At 36.6% G+C, this 16096-nt stretch overlaps 1 protein-coding gene across 2 annotated transcripts; it reads right to left on the bottom strand.

Moving 5' to 3' along the window:
• Positions 1–539: 539 nt before the first annotated feature.
• Positions 540–12673, bottom strand: arf1 (ARF GTPase 1). 2 transcript variants are annotated; one of them, XM_088918335.1, is made up of 5 exons: positions 12600–12673; positions 8011–8199; positions 5813–5923; positions 3499–3623; positions 540–3046 (listed from the first exon to the last, which is right to left on the bottom strand). In XM_088918335.1, the coding sequence occupies exons 2-5, from the start codon at positions 8156–8158 to the stop codon at positions 2885–2887; spliced, it is 546 nt and encodes a 181-aa protein (XP_088774461.1). In that variant the 5' UTR covers positions 8159–8199; positions 12600–12673; the 3' UTR covers positions 540–2884. The 2 variants fall into 2 exon arrangements, with proteins under 2 accessions (XP_088774461.1, XP_088774460.1); XM_088918334.1 differs by having other exon boundaries at positions 12605–12670.
• Between the last annotated feature and the right edge of the window lie 3423 nt (positions 12674–16096).

Below are 16096 nucleotides of genomic sequence, written 5' to 3'. Positions count from 1 at the left end.
CTGAACGCCATTTCATCTGATCTCTTTTAAATAGTCTTTAATCAACAAATTACACATCATTTTGACCAAGGCCGAATATGGAGAAAATAAAGATCTGCCAAAACACTATGCAAAATTGAGCCATTAACTTAGTTCGGTGGTGGTAAACAGATTACAAATGGCCAGGTTGGTGCAAGATTAAATTTTCTCTCCCAGCTTTATGATCCAAGGAGGTAACAACTCACAAGCAGTATTTAATCCACAGCACATTAATGTAGTAGCAACCTTTCTGTGTAAATTAAGGACTCCTTAGTAACAGTGGACCATGATTACAGAAGTGTATTATGAAGTTGTATTGCTGGGAGAAGTATCAGTTTGACAAACATTTGCAAAACTCCAGCGAGACCTGGATAAAAAATCCAGAAGTACCTCTGGAAGAGAAAAAGGTGGAAATGAAATGTACATGTAATTGTATGTAGCTTCCAAGATTTGTGGTTAAATAATATTCTAGCATTGTGTACACTTTTTCCAAGAAATTGTTAAAAAAAACTGATCGATTAATCTGAGAACTTCCTTTTATTTATACCAGAAACAAGACCTATAGTACATTTGGCATGAGTAGATGCATACTTTTTGACAAAACATGCACATGCGCCATTCAGTCTCTTGGGTCATTAATATAATTCTTTGTATCATTCAAGTCTCCAAAGTTACAAAATTCTTGTGTAAAATAAGCTTTAGTGAACCATATCACAATTCGAAATAGGACAGCAAAATGTACCACTTGCTTTGAAAGCATGACTTCACTTTCATAAAAAGTGTCATAGTATTTTTAACATGTTTATACACCCTTTATTTTTCGCTTTTCAGTGAAACCCATTAATGCATATCAGGGAAACAGCTCACAGACCACTTTTTTCTTGAACAAAAAATTTTTGTTACCTCAAATCAAAATACCTGATTTAAAATAGGGTAACAATTCAATTCTGATGCGTAAACACATCTGTCCATCTGGCTTAGTGCTTCTTTCTGTGCAACAAAACCACAATGCAAAGGATAAAAGGATCAAAGGAATTGGACAACAGTCATGTAAACTGTCCAGTACTACAGGTACACAATCAGTAAAAGAGTTTCCTCTGTGTCACCCCACTACAGCAGCACTAGTCGCATTTGCTTTCTGGCCACCGCAGGAAGGCGAGACAACCTGTGATCCTGGAGCTAAAAGCCTATTTTACAAAGAGTTACCTGAAAACAAAGAGGATCTTTTGTGCCGATGGAAAAGACACCAGAGGTACTGAAAATAAATGAACATGGACAGCATTATTCAATACTGTATTCCTGTCACAATCCCAAGGAGAAAGACTCCATTCTAAGTTCAAGTTCTACATTGAAAAAGGAAGTTGAGCCCCACAAATTCATGTCAGATGCAAGTTAAGCTAGTTGTTGCAATCAAGTCTCCAAGTTTCACTTGAGAGCATTAGTAGACCCTTGCTGGTCTGCAAAATCAATGTCAACAACTGACATTCCTGTAATTTGCGATCTGACTGCAACAATATTCTTGTGTGAGCAGGTGGTATTAATTCATGAAACAAAATGACATGAATGCCTTTCATATTTTATTCTAATAACTTTAATTACAGTGCTTATCTGTCAAAATGAAAATAAGTTTACATAAAAAACAACTGAGTAAATAAGAAAAAGTCACACTATGAAATAAAAAAAACCCCCAAAGAGAAAGACCCACAAATTAATTCCAGACAACTTAATCTTCAGTGTTGATCAAAACAGGAAAAAATAGGCTTTTTGGTGAAATGGCAAATCTGACCTTGTAGCTCAAACAAAATCCAGCTGCACTGAAAAGACCGGATTTAGGTGTGTACATAACACTTGAATGGAATGACTTGAAAAGGTATTTTTGGTAATTCAACTAAGTTAAAAAAAAAGCGGTAAGTCACTATGAATATTTTATCCAGAACTCATGAAGCAAAAAAAGGGACAGAGATCTGCAGAGACAATTGTCACTGGTAAGTTTTAAAAAGAAACAATTATTGGACTCTTGGCCTGTTTACATCATTAAGCTTTTAGAGACCTGAAAGACACTCCATGCATAATCCAGCCCGACCTTTATTAACTTTAAAAAAGGCAAAAAAAATTAAGCCATCAGTCCTTTCAAATGACAAACTGCAGAGGCTCATGAAAGAACCAACAGGATTTAAAATGAACTTCGCCTTGGCATTAGCATCACAGACTGTGGTTAATTACATGGTAACTACACAGTACGCATCAGGCAACGCCAAGCTTGTCTGAAGTTTTAAAGCATGACTAATACCTGCTGAGTTTAATGTAACCACTTCATTGAGAGTAGTGCATCTGTGCGCTTTCACAGGCTTCCTTCACTTTCAGTGACCGATAAGATTCAAGATTGCACCACTCATACAGTACTAGAAGTTAAAAATCAGCATCCAATTAAAAGAAAATCTCAACACGGAGATCAGAAAATGGAAAGAAACTGGATACTATTAAAACTGTCATATGGACCTTTCTAAATAAGTATTTGCGAGGTTCTTATATTCCTTTTCCAGTACTACACAGAGGTACGTCAGTCAAAATTTGTACAAAAATGGACGAGAAAAAGAATAAAAGCTGAGTAAATATTGCATAGGAGTGCCAGAAGCTGCCTCATTACAAAAAGACTATTTACATTAAATAAGAAATCTAACTGCTTCTGAGCTCGTTCCCCCCACAACTAAAAGGTGTGGCTTCATAATACATATTGTGACAATAGAAATGAAATGAGGTCGGCTTCCGGCACTCAATACCACAAAGTAGTACAGTTTGCCACATCAGAGAATAAAGCAGGAAGAAGGAGAGGAGATGAGGATGGAAAGAGGACACAAGACTGGAGTTATTTCTGGGTTCGGAGTTGATTAGACAACCAGTCCAGTCCTTCATAGAGACCATCGCCACTGGTGGCACAGGTGGCCTGGATGTACCAGTTCCTGTGACGGAGAGAATGCAGTCCAAGCTTGTCTGTGATTTCTGCTGCATTCATTGCATTTGGAAGGTCCTGCACCATGGAAAAAAAGCATACTTATTAGAATTAAAGGTGATAAAATCAAGACAATGTACTTAATATTGCTTGTACTGTATCACACACACTGATAGCTGAATCTAATTGTATTGTTTTACAGCGAAGCACTAATAATCAGAATAACAGCTAAATTAAACATTCTAAATCACCCTAACAGAAGCACACATTTCTATAACACTCAAACAAGATAAATAATTGAAAAAGTCAAATTGTTCATGTACAACAAAAGGCATTACATACTTGTCTATTCAAAAGTCAGCTGGAAGAGTCTAAGGTTATAAGGACTAGATGATTAAATACTAACTGCTTGCTTTTTCACCATTAATATTCTGTTATTTGTTCTTGCACACAGCTTTATAATACTTATATAGAAAGCAATAACATACACAGAAGAGTAAAGCCTTGAAATGAAGAAAGTTAAAACATACCTGCTTATTTGCAAACACTAGTAAAACAGCATCTCTAAGCTCGTCTTCTGCTAACATTCTCATTAATTCTTCTCTGGCTTCATTTACTCGTTCTCTATCGTTACTATCTACCACAAAGATTAAACCTGTAATCAATAAAAAATATTTATTAAGACCAGGTTGCATAATGTGCAAAGTTGTACAAATCTATACGTGACTCATCACAAGACAGCAGTATGTTTTGAATATCTAGTCAATAATACTGTTAGTTTTTTTCCAAGATGCTTTTAATTTTGAACAGTTAATGTATATAACAGAATAGTACTTAAAGAAAGGGTTGTGGGAGTATGAAACTATCAGACCATGCTGTTGAAGCCAATACCATTACTTATTTCAAGAGACAGCTGGTTGAAATTCTTAGATTAGTTAGCTACTAATAAACAAGCTAAAAATCCACATTACTTGCTCATTTGTAGCTTCTCAAGTTCTCTGATTATTAATACAAATAATTGAATAGATTGTCAAGGCAGAAAATCAGCTCCAAAAGCTGATATAATGGATATATTTAACAAAAATGTTTGCTGTATAATGTTAGTACAATCAGTACACAACAGTTAACAAAACCATCTTTTTCAAAAGTTCAGACATACTGCCAACTCTTAAGTTTTTAATCTTGACAGTGATCTTCAGCTTGTTACAAATGTTTAGAATCACATTTTGAATTGGTAACAATATCAAATTCTACCTGGCTCAGTAAAAGGCTACTGAATGGCACACAAATAACTTAAGCATGTGATGCCACAGGTGACCATATGAGGCATTTTGCAGTGTTTTCTATGCAGTTTGTGACATTTAGGTAAACCTTTGAAATCATGCTTTTTGAATTTGTTAGTGAAAGGCATAAGAGGTATGCAATCATGTACAACCACAATCCTGATTCTCATCCCAGGGGTGTTTTTCCAAGTAACGTTAGTCATGCAATGTTTATTCAACCCATGAGCTATGTTCATTTTCAAGTTCGTAGATCCAAGAATCTTTTCCTGCATTTAACAGTTGCTGTCACCAAATCCACATTATCGTTTCATATTAGTTCCTTGACGCACTCAGCTTTTTCCCTGTGTACAGCTCACGCAATAAAGCAAACCCTGCAATTTCTTAAATAGAAACGACACTGTAAAGAAAGCATTTTTTCAGACTTCATTTTAGGAAATTACAAATTGACGAGTTCCAAGGTTTAATTAATTTAGTTATATTTATGAAATACACAAAGTCATCCTGTTTCAGGTAGATGTACCATGTTAACATGTCCTGTCCATTTTTAAATATATTCTTTACTTCTAGCATTGTATTCAGCTTACCAGTATGAAGTAAAAGAGAACACTACCACAGTCTATAGTTAATTCACAAATTGGCGACACGCATTGTTTTATCTTGCTTTTGTTTGTACTGAACTGTTTAACAATATTATTTGCAAGCAAATTAAAATGTTTTATGTGCAAAAACATTTTAGACATTGCTTAACAGCTCCAAAGCAAAATGATTTTTTAATTTTTCAGTTTTCTGAAATATTTATATTTAAATTAATAATTTTAGCACACATTTAAACTTTTAATGATACTTGTAGATCACCTACTGTAGGTCTTTTCCTATTTCACTAAAACCTAAAAGCAACTGGTTACAGAGTACCAAGCTAATGTTAACTGCGTAACTACTGAAATGATATCAGATAATTACAAAATTAAACTTAACTGCGTGCAACTTAAATTGAATCCTCAGCTAAAACTATCAAGTGGTTTCATTGCAATCTTTGCAAAATTTTAATCACAAAATGCAATCTGCAGCATGGTAATGAACTGAAATAAGGCACATTAATTCTTAAATATTAACAATTAGTTTACCACCCACTTTGTAAGTAAAAAACTTCAAATTCCAATGCAACAAAAGGTATTTGAGTATGCTGAAAGATTTGTCACTTTCCAACTTCCATTGTAGTGTTTCCTTATAAGATTTAACATGACAGTTAACTTTTATGAATATGGCCTAAAGAGATTAAATTAATCCTAATATTAGGTAAAATAAGAGTTCAGATCAGCTTGACCTTAAAACCTGCAGATGTATACCCAGGATAAAAGCTGAGAAGGCTGCTCAAGAAACAGCGCATTTCAGTTGTATGTTGGCTCTGATTTCTGGGCATTTCAGTCTCTAACAAATGTTTATTCTTAAAGGCTTACTTTTATTCATGTTACCACACTAAGTGACTGTTCCACAATTTGTCTTATGTTGGATATTTTCCATTAAACACACTTGTACCTAACTGGGAAAAGAGAAAACTTACCCTGCGTGTTCTGGAAGTAATGACGCCACAGAGGTCGAATTTTATCCTGACCACCTACATCCCACACTGTGAAACTTATGTTCTTGTATTCTACTGTTTCAACATTAAAACCTGCAGAGCACAGAAAAACCTCTTATTAGACATCTCTGAAATTAGAAAACGTAGTGTAAACCCAGGTTTTCAACAAAGCTTCAAGAAATACCAAAAGCATTACAGTTTTGCCAACAGAAGCTGTCCAAGATGTCTTTTAAAAGTGTATTTTGTCAACTATGTGCAAAAGCAGTTTTCATGTTAGTGTTATTTTCTAACATAACAAATGTAATTGTCTAATAATGTATTTCTCCCCCTCACAAGATTATTGGTAGTATTCATCCAGGGATATAAATGGATGGTATAGAATCACAGTTTGAGGTAAGTTTTCAAGTAACTGCAAAACATTTACATATGTTTGACAATCTACAATTCCATTTTAATTTGACTCTGAAACTTTTTACCTGACAGTATAAAGACCATATGCAACCATATACAGAAACAGGTCTGATTCACTTAATTCTTTTAGCTCTACTTCTTAGAGTGACATGTGTCTGACAGACATAGAAGAAAAGAGAGAAAGATATGAATTTGGAGACATGGAAAAGAAACTTGGAGTAAAAGCGGGTATTACCTACAATATGAGAGTACAAAGTTTCTGTCACCATCAGCAAAGTTCTCAAGAAGAATCTTGTAAAAATTAAAACATTTGTATCCTTTTGATGGAGCAAATGATTCTACAAGTACGGATATAGTGCTATAGCCTGGGCTGCAAAAACATTCTACTGAAATAGTTTACTAAACATTGTTTCATGCTATTCAAGTCATGAATCAACTGAAATGTGTGAAAATTTAATTATATTTTTATTTTACGTGTTGGTGCTTATTATTCTCATCTTAATAAGGGCTCAAGGCCCTGTAAATACAAACAAATTTTAACAAACCCGTCCCATCATATTCCACAGTGGACACGTGTTTTCTCAATATGACATTTTACACCAAAGAGTGCCAATAAGCATATGTAAAAAGTTCAATTTTTATTTAATCAGATCATACGGCATGATTCCAACTGTCATTGGATGTCGTTACATAAACTAGAGGTGGCTTTTTTCTGCTTCCTTGCAACTGAACCTTGAATGCTGTACCCACGCAGGCAAAGTAAAATGGCAATTTCTGACATTTTGTGTCCTGAAGACGCCAGTCTGTGCTGGAAATCTTCAACTGCAGACTTTGGATTTTCAGTTACCACAGGAGTAGTTGTGACTATGGTGACAACACATACTTGCAACCTCTTCCTGGCAGGGTTGCCTGTATCCTAGTAACCTTAAATGTCTTAATAATGGACACAACAGTGAAAAGGGGTAGATCCAGCTTTTTGTTAATTCTTTTATAACCATCCCCAATTGTGTGAAGATCTATGAACATTTGCCTGCAGTATTCATAGGGCTCTCTGACCTTAACAATAATGCTGCTGCTACTACTTAATGTTTTCCATCCCAGAGAAACAGGACACCTTCAGAGACCACTGTATAGTTCTGGAAGATTTCATTTCAATTGCAAAAAAATGTTACAGAAGGTGTGTGAGGTTTAAATAAATGTGACTCCCATGCTTTCCCATGGAATTCAGTTATGTGACAAATATGCATCATTCAGTGCAATGGTATTACAATCATAATATCATATTTTTAGAGTTGTTTAAAGCAAGATATCCAACCTGTTTCTTATTCAGGTTTCATAGCCATTATCATTACATATGGATGGCACAGTCATTTTTGCTCATCAAATGGAGCCAAGAGTAACCTGAGTAACCTCTGCATGGCTTGGCAGTTCAGTACCTGTCCTACTCCCCACCTCACAACCTTCGCTCTTCTAATTCTGGTCTCCTATCACCCAAGCATGTCAACACTTTATGGGTGACAGGGCCTTCTCCTGTTATGCCCCAAAGCTCTGGAACTCTCATCCCAAGGATACCAGTGATTCCATCAACTCTAGACTCAAAACCTTCTTTACCCCTCTGCTCCTATGGTATTCAGTACCCCCATCTACTGTCTCTTCTCATTGTGCATATATTGTGTATATTTTTTATTGTTGTTGTCATTCTGTAAAGTGCTTTGAGAAGCCACCTTGAAAGACGAGATATAAAATAAAGTTTATTATTAACCACTTACCTATAGTGGGAATAGTGGTCACGATTTCACCAAGTTTAAGTTTGTAAAGAATAGTTGTCTTTCCAGCAGCATCTAGGCCTACCATGAGAATTCGCATTTCTTTCTTGCCAAATAGGCCTTTGAAGACACTTGCAAATACATTTCCCATGGCTGAAACACAAAGTGTCCAACACTGGCCAAAGGAAAAATCTGAAAGCAAAGAGATGAGAATAATTAATCTCATACTGACAGATGAATGAAGCACAAAAACTTTCAATTTCTTATGTCTACTCTGAAAGGGTACATAGAGCAAAGGAAATACAAACTGATTCTCAATTGATTCTATCACTTTTAGAAGTATCATAAGGCAAAATTGTGCTTACAGAATTCAGGGAACAACCATATAGTAAAGAGTAATAAAATATGATTACGCTGGGGAGACAAAAAGGGGCAAAAGCATGACCTAAACGTTGAAGCATCTGATACACAAGTAATCGAAGTTACATTTATTTTTGTATAGGCACATTTTCATCCAGTGCCACTGGGAAATGTAATTCTGAGGCAATTACCATCCCTCACAAACTTTATTAAATCTATATGAATTGGTAAGTTCACAGCAGTTCAGAAATAAGAATTTCACAACGGTAAAGAACACAATTTCTTGCAATAGGAAAGGATTATGCTAAAGACAATATTGACTACATATTAGACATAGTTTAGAAAAGACAGGGCTATAAGCTTTAACATGGTTTAAACATGGTCTACAGCTCTTGAGATGTTCTGACCATCCAATTGCCACAAGCAGAATTTTAGGTTTTACAACAAAGCTTCTGGAACATTAAAAGGTTAGAAGGAGAGGCACAACTGTCTCCTGCATACACTGAAACTAGGCCTTCCAATCTCTTTTGTTTGCACAAAACAATTGCTAACCCACTGTCAAATGACTTAGCCATCAGTTACATGCAGCACGTGGAGGAGGGGGGGGATTAAATCATAGAACAGACCTAGTTATGGTTGAAAAGAAAGTCTTTCACATGCACACAAAAGCAGAAGCTGACAAAGCTGTTCTAAGTTCCAACCATGTTCCACAAGAATTCCACTGTAAGCAGAAGCAACAGTAGCATAATCCAGCCTGGTCACAATAGTACTGAGGGACATGTGTCGAAAGGGTTTTCACTTGGACCTAAAACCAAGAATACTTGAGGAAACTTCAGAGACAATTATGGAATAAAATGGCAAAAACAGAGCATTCCTAATAATGAAACATTATTCAAAAGAAATAGTATACAGAAGCACCATTGTACATGTACGTATACTGAGACCATGGCTGTTATTTTCTTATGGCATACTATATCTGACCAATTAACGATAATGAATGCAAGCTACAAAGGGAAAAAATATCATGAGATCAAATACAGCTGCAACAATGTATGCCCGGACAACCGCTTAATGCTAGAACCCCTTATCCAAAAGGAGATACAATTTCTAGCATTAGATGAACACAGTCTGTATGGTTTTTCTTCTCCAAGTATTACTTCCTTTAACTCATGGTTTTATGTCATGCAACATTCGCAATTCATCAGGTGTTCAACTACTGGGGTGGCAAGAATTTATCTAGTGTACAAACATTAGCTAGTGATCCTGTTACTTTTTTTAGGGCTTAACATAAGAACTGCTTTTATTTCTGCAGAGTCTTTTAGATTTACTGTGATATTTAGACCTCCATGAAAGAATACAATGAAATAGGGCAAAAGGGGTAGATGAATTCATAAACAGATGCCAGTGGTTTCTTCAAAATCCCAAGTTATTTTCAAGTGGTTTATGAAATCCAATCTCTTTTTCCTGAACCTTGGAGGTACCTAAAACATAGTGTGAAGCAAGACATCCCAAAATTATCCCTATGAAGGTGTGAGGGTATGAGCTTCCTATAAATGATTTCCTGCAGGATGCCATGCATGAGTGAATACAATTAGGCTTAAAACATAAACATCTATAAAAAGGGTATGTAATTTGAAATTACAAATTGGTCATTCATGGGTAATGAATATGACAGGTGACACTTTTTAAGTAATCCTGATCTACTTATGTTTAATTTTGTAACAATATAAATTACTTCTATTTGAATAACTGTCTAGTTAATTTTATTAAATTATCTACTTGTAAGTACACATTTGTAGACATAATGAAATAACATCAGAGCTTAACAGTCTCCAAAGACTCTGCTCATTGAGACAAGCAGGTTAACACATACTGCAAGATTTCACCCTTTACATCTTGAGCACCATGTCTGCATAAACTATTGTGTTCCATCAATAGTTTACCTTTTCAAGACCACCAGTATTTCCACAGTATGGATGAAAGCATCTGAAAAACTTCTAAACACACTTTTAGGTTTTTTGCCACCTTGTAAAAACAAAAAAATAACATATACTATCAGGAACTGTTGATGGCAAATGATGTGCTTATTACTGCATAAATAAATTCTGCACATCCATACATACTTGACAGTGTTGGATTCTGAATAACTCACTGATCACAGGATTAATTCAATCACCCCTCTTTCACAGGTCTTCTTATTGTTCCATTTTCCTTAATTCACATTCCAAAATGGGTCTTTTATTGCCAACTCCAGCTCTAGCATAAGAGTAAAATAGCCCTATGTCTTGTTTAAGAAATAAACATCAGATAAGTAGAACTAAAAACTAGATAACTTGTTCAGTGATGTAACCCCACAGATATTCTGTTTTTTCAGTTATGCAACACAGATGTCTGCGAGCTATAACTGGTTTGTTATGAAGAATGCTTCATGGCCGGCTATACAGCCCAGTGCTACGTTTGGGTAGATGTAGACCAAAATGTCAATTTTTTTATAGCATGGAATTCAAGTGATAAAACAAGATGTTGGAAGCTTGTGGGGTGTCCTGGTCTTGTACCTCTTCCCAATATATTTTTCTGAATTGACAAGTTGACAGCATTTTACAAGCAATCTTAAGATTGTGCATCCTATCTTTACAAAAGCTTAAAAAAATGGAAGCTATTAAATTAATTCATTGACAAGCCACCCAAAAACACGCGGTCAAAAAAACGTTTATAGCAAAAAAGTTTAATATACCCCATGGACTGTATGAAGTAGGCTAAACAATTTGAAATGTTAATTCAATTATTTCTAGCTAAACATCTCTCCATGTTAAGAACTATACTTTCATGTGAAGATGGTACAGCTGTGGGTGAGGGCATTTGCATTCCCCAATGGTGGTAAAAATCAGTTAGCTGAAATAACCACCCACCTAACAGTGAGGTCATTTCAGATGTTTCAACACAGCTCCACATAGCTGCACAAGGAAAAAACACCTAAACAAGCTAGGGCACGGAAGAAGTGAATGTGGCGTCAGGTCTGAAGATGTCTCAGGGAAAGAGCACTAAGGAAAGGAGGCACGTCTTCACACAAATAGTGGTGGGACAAGGTAGTGAGCTGTGTTGTTACAGCTGCTGCCTTGGCGTCTTTTAAGAAACAGCTGGATGAGATTCTCTAATGAACTACTAACATTTGTACAGGCTAGATAAGCCGACAGACTTCACTCTAAACCTCTCACATTCTTATTTGTTATTGTCATCCTATTAAGGAAATAAAACAGCCAGCATATTGTTCACACCCTCAAATTGCTAGGCCTTTGAAAGTGATCACGGAATGTTCCACTTTGTGGGGGGGGAAAGCTTTTACATGTGCACAACTCTGAAAAACAAAAATAAAAACTTAAATGGAAATGGAAACAACGCTGGCGGTAACGTAACAGTACTGGCAAACGTTCAGTCAGAAGCAAAAGACGTTATTTCAAAACCGCACCCAGGTTTCTGCGCTCAGATCTTGACTTGACTGAAGCTTATTTAAGCCAGGGGAAGGCAATGCGAGAGGAACAACCACGACAGTAGCCCGTAGAGAACGAAACGATGGTTTTGCGATGCCGGGCCAGGAGTCGGGCTTGCTAGCCTCCTGCACTGCCCAGCGCTCGCGCTGCCTCAAAGGGCTCCCCAAGGTTCCGGTTCCGCGTGCTGACGTTCCGCAGTCCCACAAAGGAACAGGACCGTCTTACACAGCGGCTGCAAATAAAGCGGCTTCCCCAAACCCACTACTAAACCGCTAAATCCCCCTCCCACGCACTTTACACGCATTTGATTTGAAGATCATTTTTACAGTCTCAAACGCTACATTTTCCTGAAAACACAGAGGAGTCAGCCGAGGAGACTCGGGCCTAAAGACCATGGACATCGGCTCACAAGGAAAACAGTTGCAATAACTTCTGCCGATTTCAGTTTTACAGTTGAATTGTTTCCTGGGAAAATGCATTTTTATTGTTCCGTACCATGTAACCGTGGGCATTCCCACAGCAAGACAGCCGTAAAACACCTTGAGAAGAAAAGGCCAATCGGCCGTTTTCTCCTTATCGCGTCCGTCCTGAAAACCGGCCCGGTGTTACTGTCAAATTTGAAACCCTGCGACTGCCCGCCCACGTACTTCTCCCGAGTTTCAGCTGGCTTGTTCTCTCAAACGTACGTAATCTATGGGATTTTTCATGTCATACCATTAAAAATTAAGTAAATTCACTATCCACCTTACCACCACACAGCACCGCTCGCTTCCTCTTCAAGGCGTTCCCACAAGATGGCGGCTCCCTGTGGCCACGTCAGTGCACCGGATCTTCCTGGGGGGAGCGGAAAAATTGAGCAAATACACCACCCCCTCGAGAGCAGCTCTCGGATACCGGGAAAACGCGGCGGCGTGGAGGACTTACTGCATGAGTTGGAGGGTGTCCAGACCAAGACTGACATGCCGGTTTGTTTAGCATCGTGTCTGTCAGTTTAGCAAAGATCACATTTGGTAAATTGCTTTGACTGGTAAATGTTTTCTAAGTTAATAGTACATTATGAAACGTGTATGTTCTATTAATTCATTTTTTTATTAATGGAAAACAAGTCAAATAATTCTTCGATGTCCCGAATGCTACCAGAATAACCGAATGACTGTTACAATTCTAATTCAAGAATATATGAACTACTGAATTCTTGCAAGACCAAAAACGTTCTATTCATTTTCTTGAGTATACATTGTTATATGTGTTTGTGTATTGTAAATACTGTTCTAAATACAAATACAATTTTATTGAAATGACTCCCCACCCCCCTCCTTGACTCGCAAAACATCTGCGACAATTTAAAGGGGGCAAACTAGTTCTATTTTTTATTTTTATTTTTATGTTTTTATTGTTTGAATATAGTTTTATTTATTCTATAGTGGTAGAAGGTTTTCTACATGTACTTCAAATCATTTTTCAGTCAATTCCAGTTAATTGAGTTTCATTTTTGATGAGTATAACTCAAGATCTGTTTGAAGGTTTACAGTCAAGGCACAGCGATATCACATACTGTGCATCTCATCAGTAGGAAGACAAGTGTTTCTTGCCAGACAACATGATGCTGCTGACCTACAATTACAGTACTTATTCTTTGAAACATTGCAAAGATAGAAAAAAAGGATAAAGGTGAAGAAACCACGCCTTTCAACTTGCTATCCTTTGTCACCTGACAGACCATAGAAATCTCCTACATCTGGCTTTCTATTTCTTTTCTGTCTTCTTCTGTACATTTCCAATGTAAATTTAAATTGGAAACCATTGGGAATAGACAACAAAACTTAACTTAAAATCTCTATGGTCTATGTTTTCTAGATGATAGTTTTTACCATCTATCACATCATTTTATTACCCATTGTTGAATAGTTTTTGCAGGGACACAGAAACACTTTCATCACCCTGCAGCCTAAGCACCACTCTGGCACGGTTCAGGGAAATATAATCAATGAGGTGTAAGAAACAGGTCACATGCTCCAGTAGCTTCAGAAACTAGTATATAACAGACTGAAAAATGGCTGAAACTCTAGGATTGCTTTATGGCACTCAGTTACAATTGTATAAATCCTGACATACTTACACCCAGACACTTGGAAACGTCTTTCAGTTGTTAGTGTCTGTGAGAAAACCCACTACTTTGGCAAACAGCTCCTTCACTGTAGGAAGTGGGTAAGTGTGTGCTTCCATACAACAATCCACTGTGATTTTAGCAGCCATATCACCCTGCAACTCACAACATGCAACCCACTGAAGCTCAGCAGGTGTGAGCCTGGTCAGTACCTGGATGGGAGACCTCCTGGGAAAAACTAAGGGTCATTAAAAATCCCAGGGCGTTTCTCGAAAAGAGTAGGGGTGTAACCCCGGCGTCCTCGCCAAATTTCCCATTGGCCCTTACCAATCATGGACTCATAATAATCCCCATCTATGAACTGGCTTCATTACTCTGCTCTCCTCCCCACTAATAGCTGATGTGTGGTGAGCGTTCTGGCGCACTATGGCTGCCGTCGCATCATCCAGGTGGATGCTGCACACTGGTGGTGGTGGAGGGGAGTCCCTGTTACCTGTAAAGTGCTTTGAGTGGAGTGTCCAGAAAAGAGCTATATAAGTGTAAGCAATTATTATTATTATTATTATAATAACATCTGCAGTTCTGCAATGATACCTCTGCTTCTAGCATTACTGCATCGGGGACTTTTCTCAGGGTGTATGGTAAACGCTTTGCCTTTGACTTTGCAATCTGACTTTGTTTTAAAAACATACTCCATCTTACATTTCTCCAGGGTGTGTTCTACTGTCATCAGGTCTGAGCATTTTACTCCACAAATGTGCTCCCAGTCTAAATGAATGGGCGTTAACCTGATTCTTTCTGGCAAAGGCTGATGGGATTATGGAAGAAGCTACTCATCCATGTTGTTAAAGACCATACTTTCAAGAAACAACTGGCTGATCATGTAGCTACGACTTTCTCTAGATCTGGACTTGATATAGATGGGCAGAATGGACTCCTTGTGTTCTAATACTGGATTGTTTCCTTTTTCAACCAATAAATTAAAGCAAATCAGATTATAATATAGTGGCCGACTGAGCTTCCCACTTAGAATAATTTTCTCTCCCAAATTTATTCTCAGCTATAAAGATGTCTTCTCTGAAAGGCAGGTGTGCTAAACATTTAAAGTAAAGTGTTTCTGGCAGCTCCTATATCAACTTGCATTTCAAATAGGATTCCCTAAAGGCTCACTTGCACTTTTATTCCCATTTCATTGTCACTCACAGAAAAACGATACACACCCTGAGATTTGCATTAGCCAAAAGTGCTTTCTTTATTCCTTTCTGCAATGAGCATTTCTGCATCTGTGAATTCTGCATGCTTTCTGTACCAATGCAGCATTAATATCAATACAACGGGTGTTTGATAAAAGAAATCTATAGTGGTAAAAGGTATGGTGTGACTGCTTTTGTATGTATATTTTATTTTAAATAAGCATTTTTTATAAATAAAATTTTTCAAAATGAATCATAAATAAAAAAAAACAGACCTTTAATTGGGGGTGTAGTGAAAGATTCCATTTTATTTTTTTGTTTAATTTTGTAAGGGAATAATCAGCATCAACCGCAAAAAAGAATCCAGCTCATTTTTGTGCATACTTTCCATACAGTCTTTATTTAATATATATTTACAATTGCTTATGTATCCCCTATTTTAAAATATTGCTGTTCATTAGAATCCACCAGATTTTAATGAACTCTTTCCATAATGACATTAATTATCCTGTAAGCTAATGATCTTTATTTTTATGAGATAATTCACTTTAAATTGCATAACTCTGTTTGTTTTATAACATAAAAGCCATGCCAAAAACCCTGTTGGGCATTCACTTGATTAAAAATACTTTCATTGAAATGTTTTCATAGATTTATTGTTTTCATTTATGGCATCAATTTTTGTTTCATGTACTTTTTTTTAATGCCATATATTATGCAGTGACATTTTTATCTGTGAAGAATACAAGGTGGTAAGGTATTTATTTAGGTGATTGTGTGTGTTTGGGTTTTCATGATTAAGTAATTATACTCCTGAATGATAAGATTTAAATGCCAAGAGATTCTGTATCGCATTACATTTCAAAACATTTTCAGTATTTTTCATTAAGTCAAAGGCTTTGATTTTAACTGACCCTGGAACAATTTTAAATATTGGTTTT

Source organism: Atractosteus spatula, chromosome 6, assembly GCF_055471065.1.
Source record: "Atractosteus spatula isolate fAtrSpa1 chromosome 6, fAtrSpa1.hap1, whole genome shotgun sequence".
In the NCBI taxonomy this organism is placed as follows: domain Eukaryota; kingdom Metazoa; phylum Chordata; class Actinopteri; order Semionotiformes; family Lepisosteidae; genus Atractosteus; species Atractosteus spatula.
This window is presented reverse-complemented; position numbering and strand designations above follow the sequence as displayed.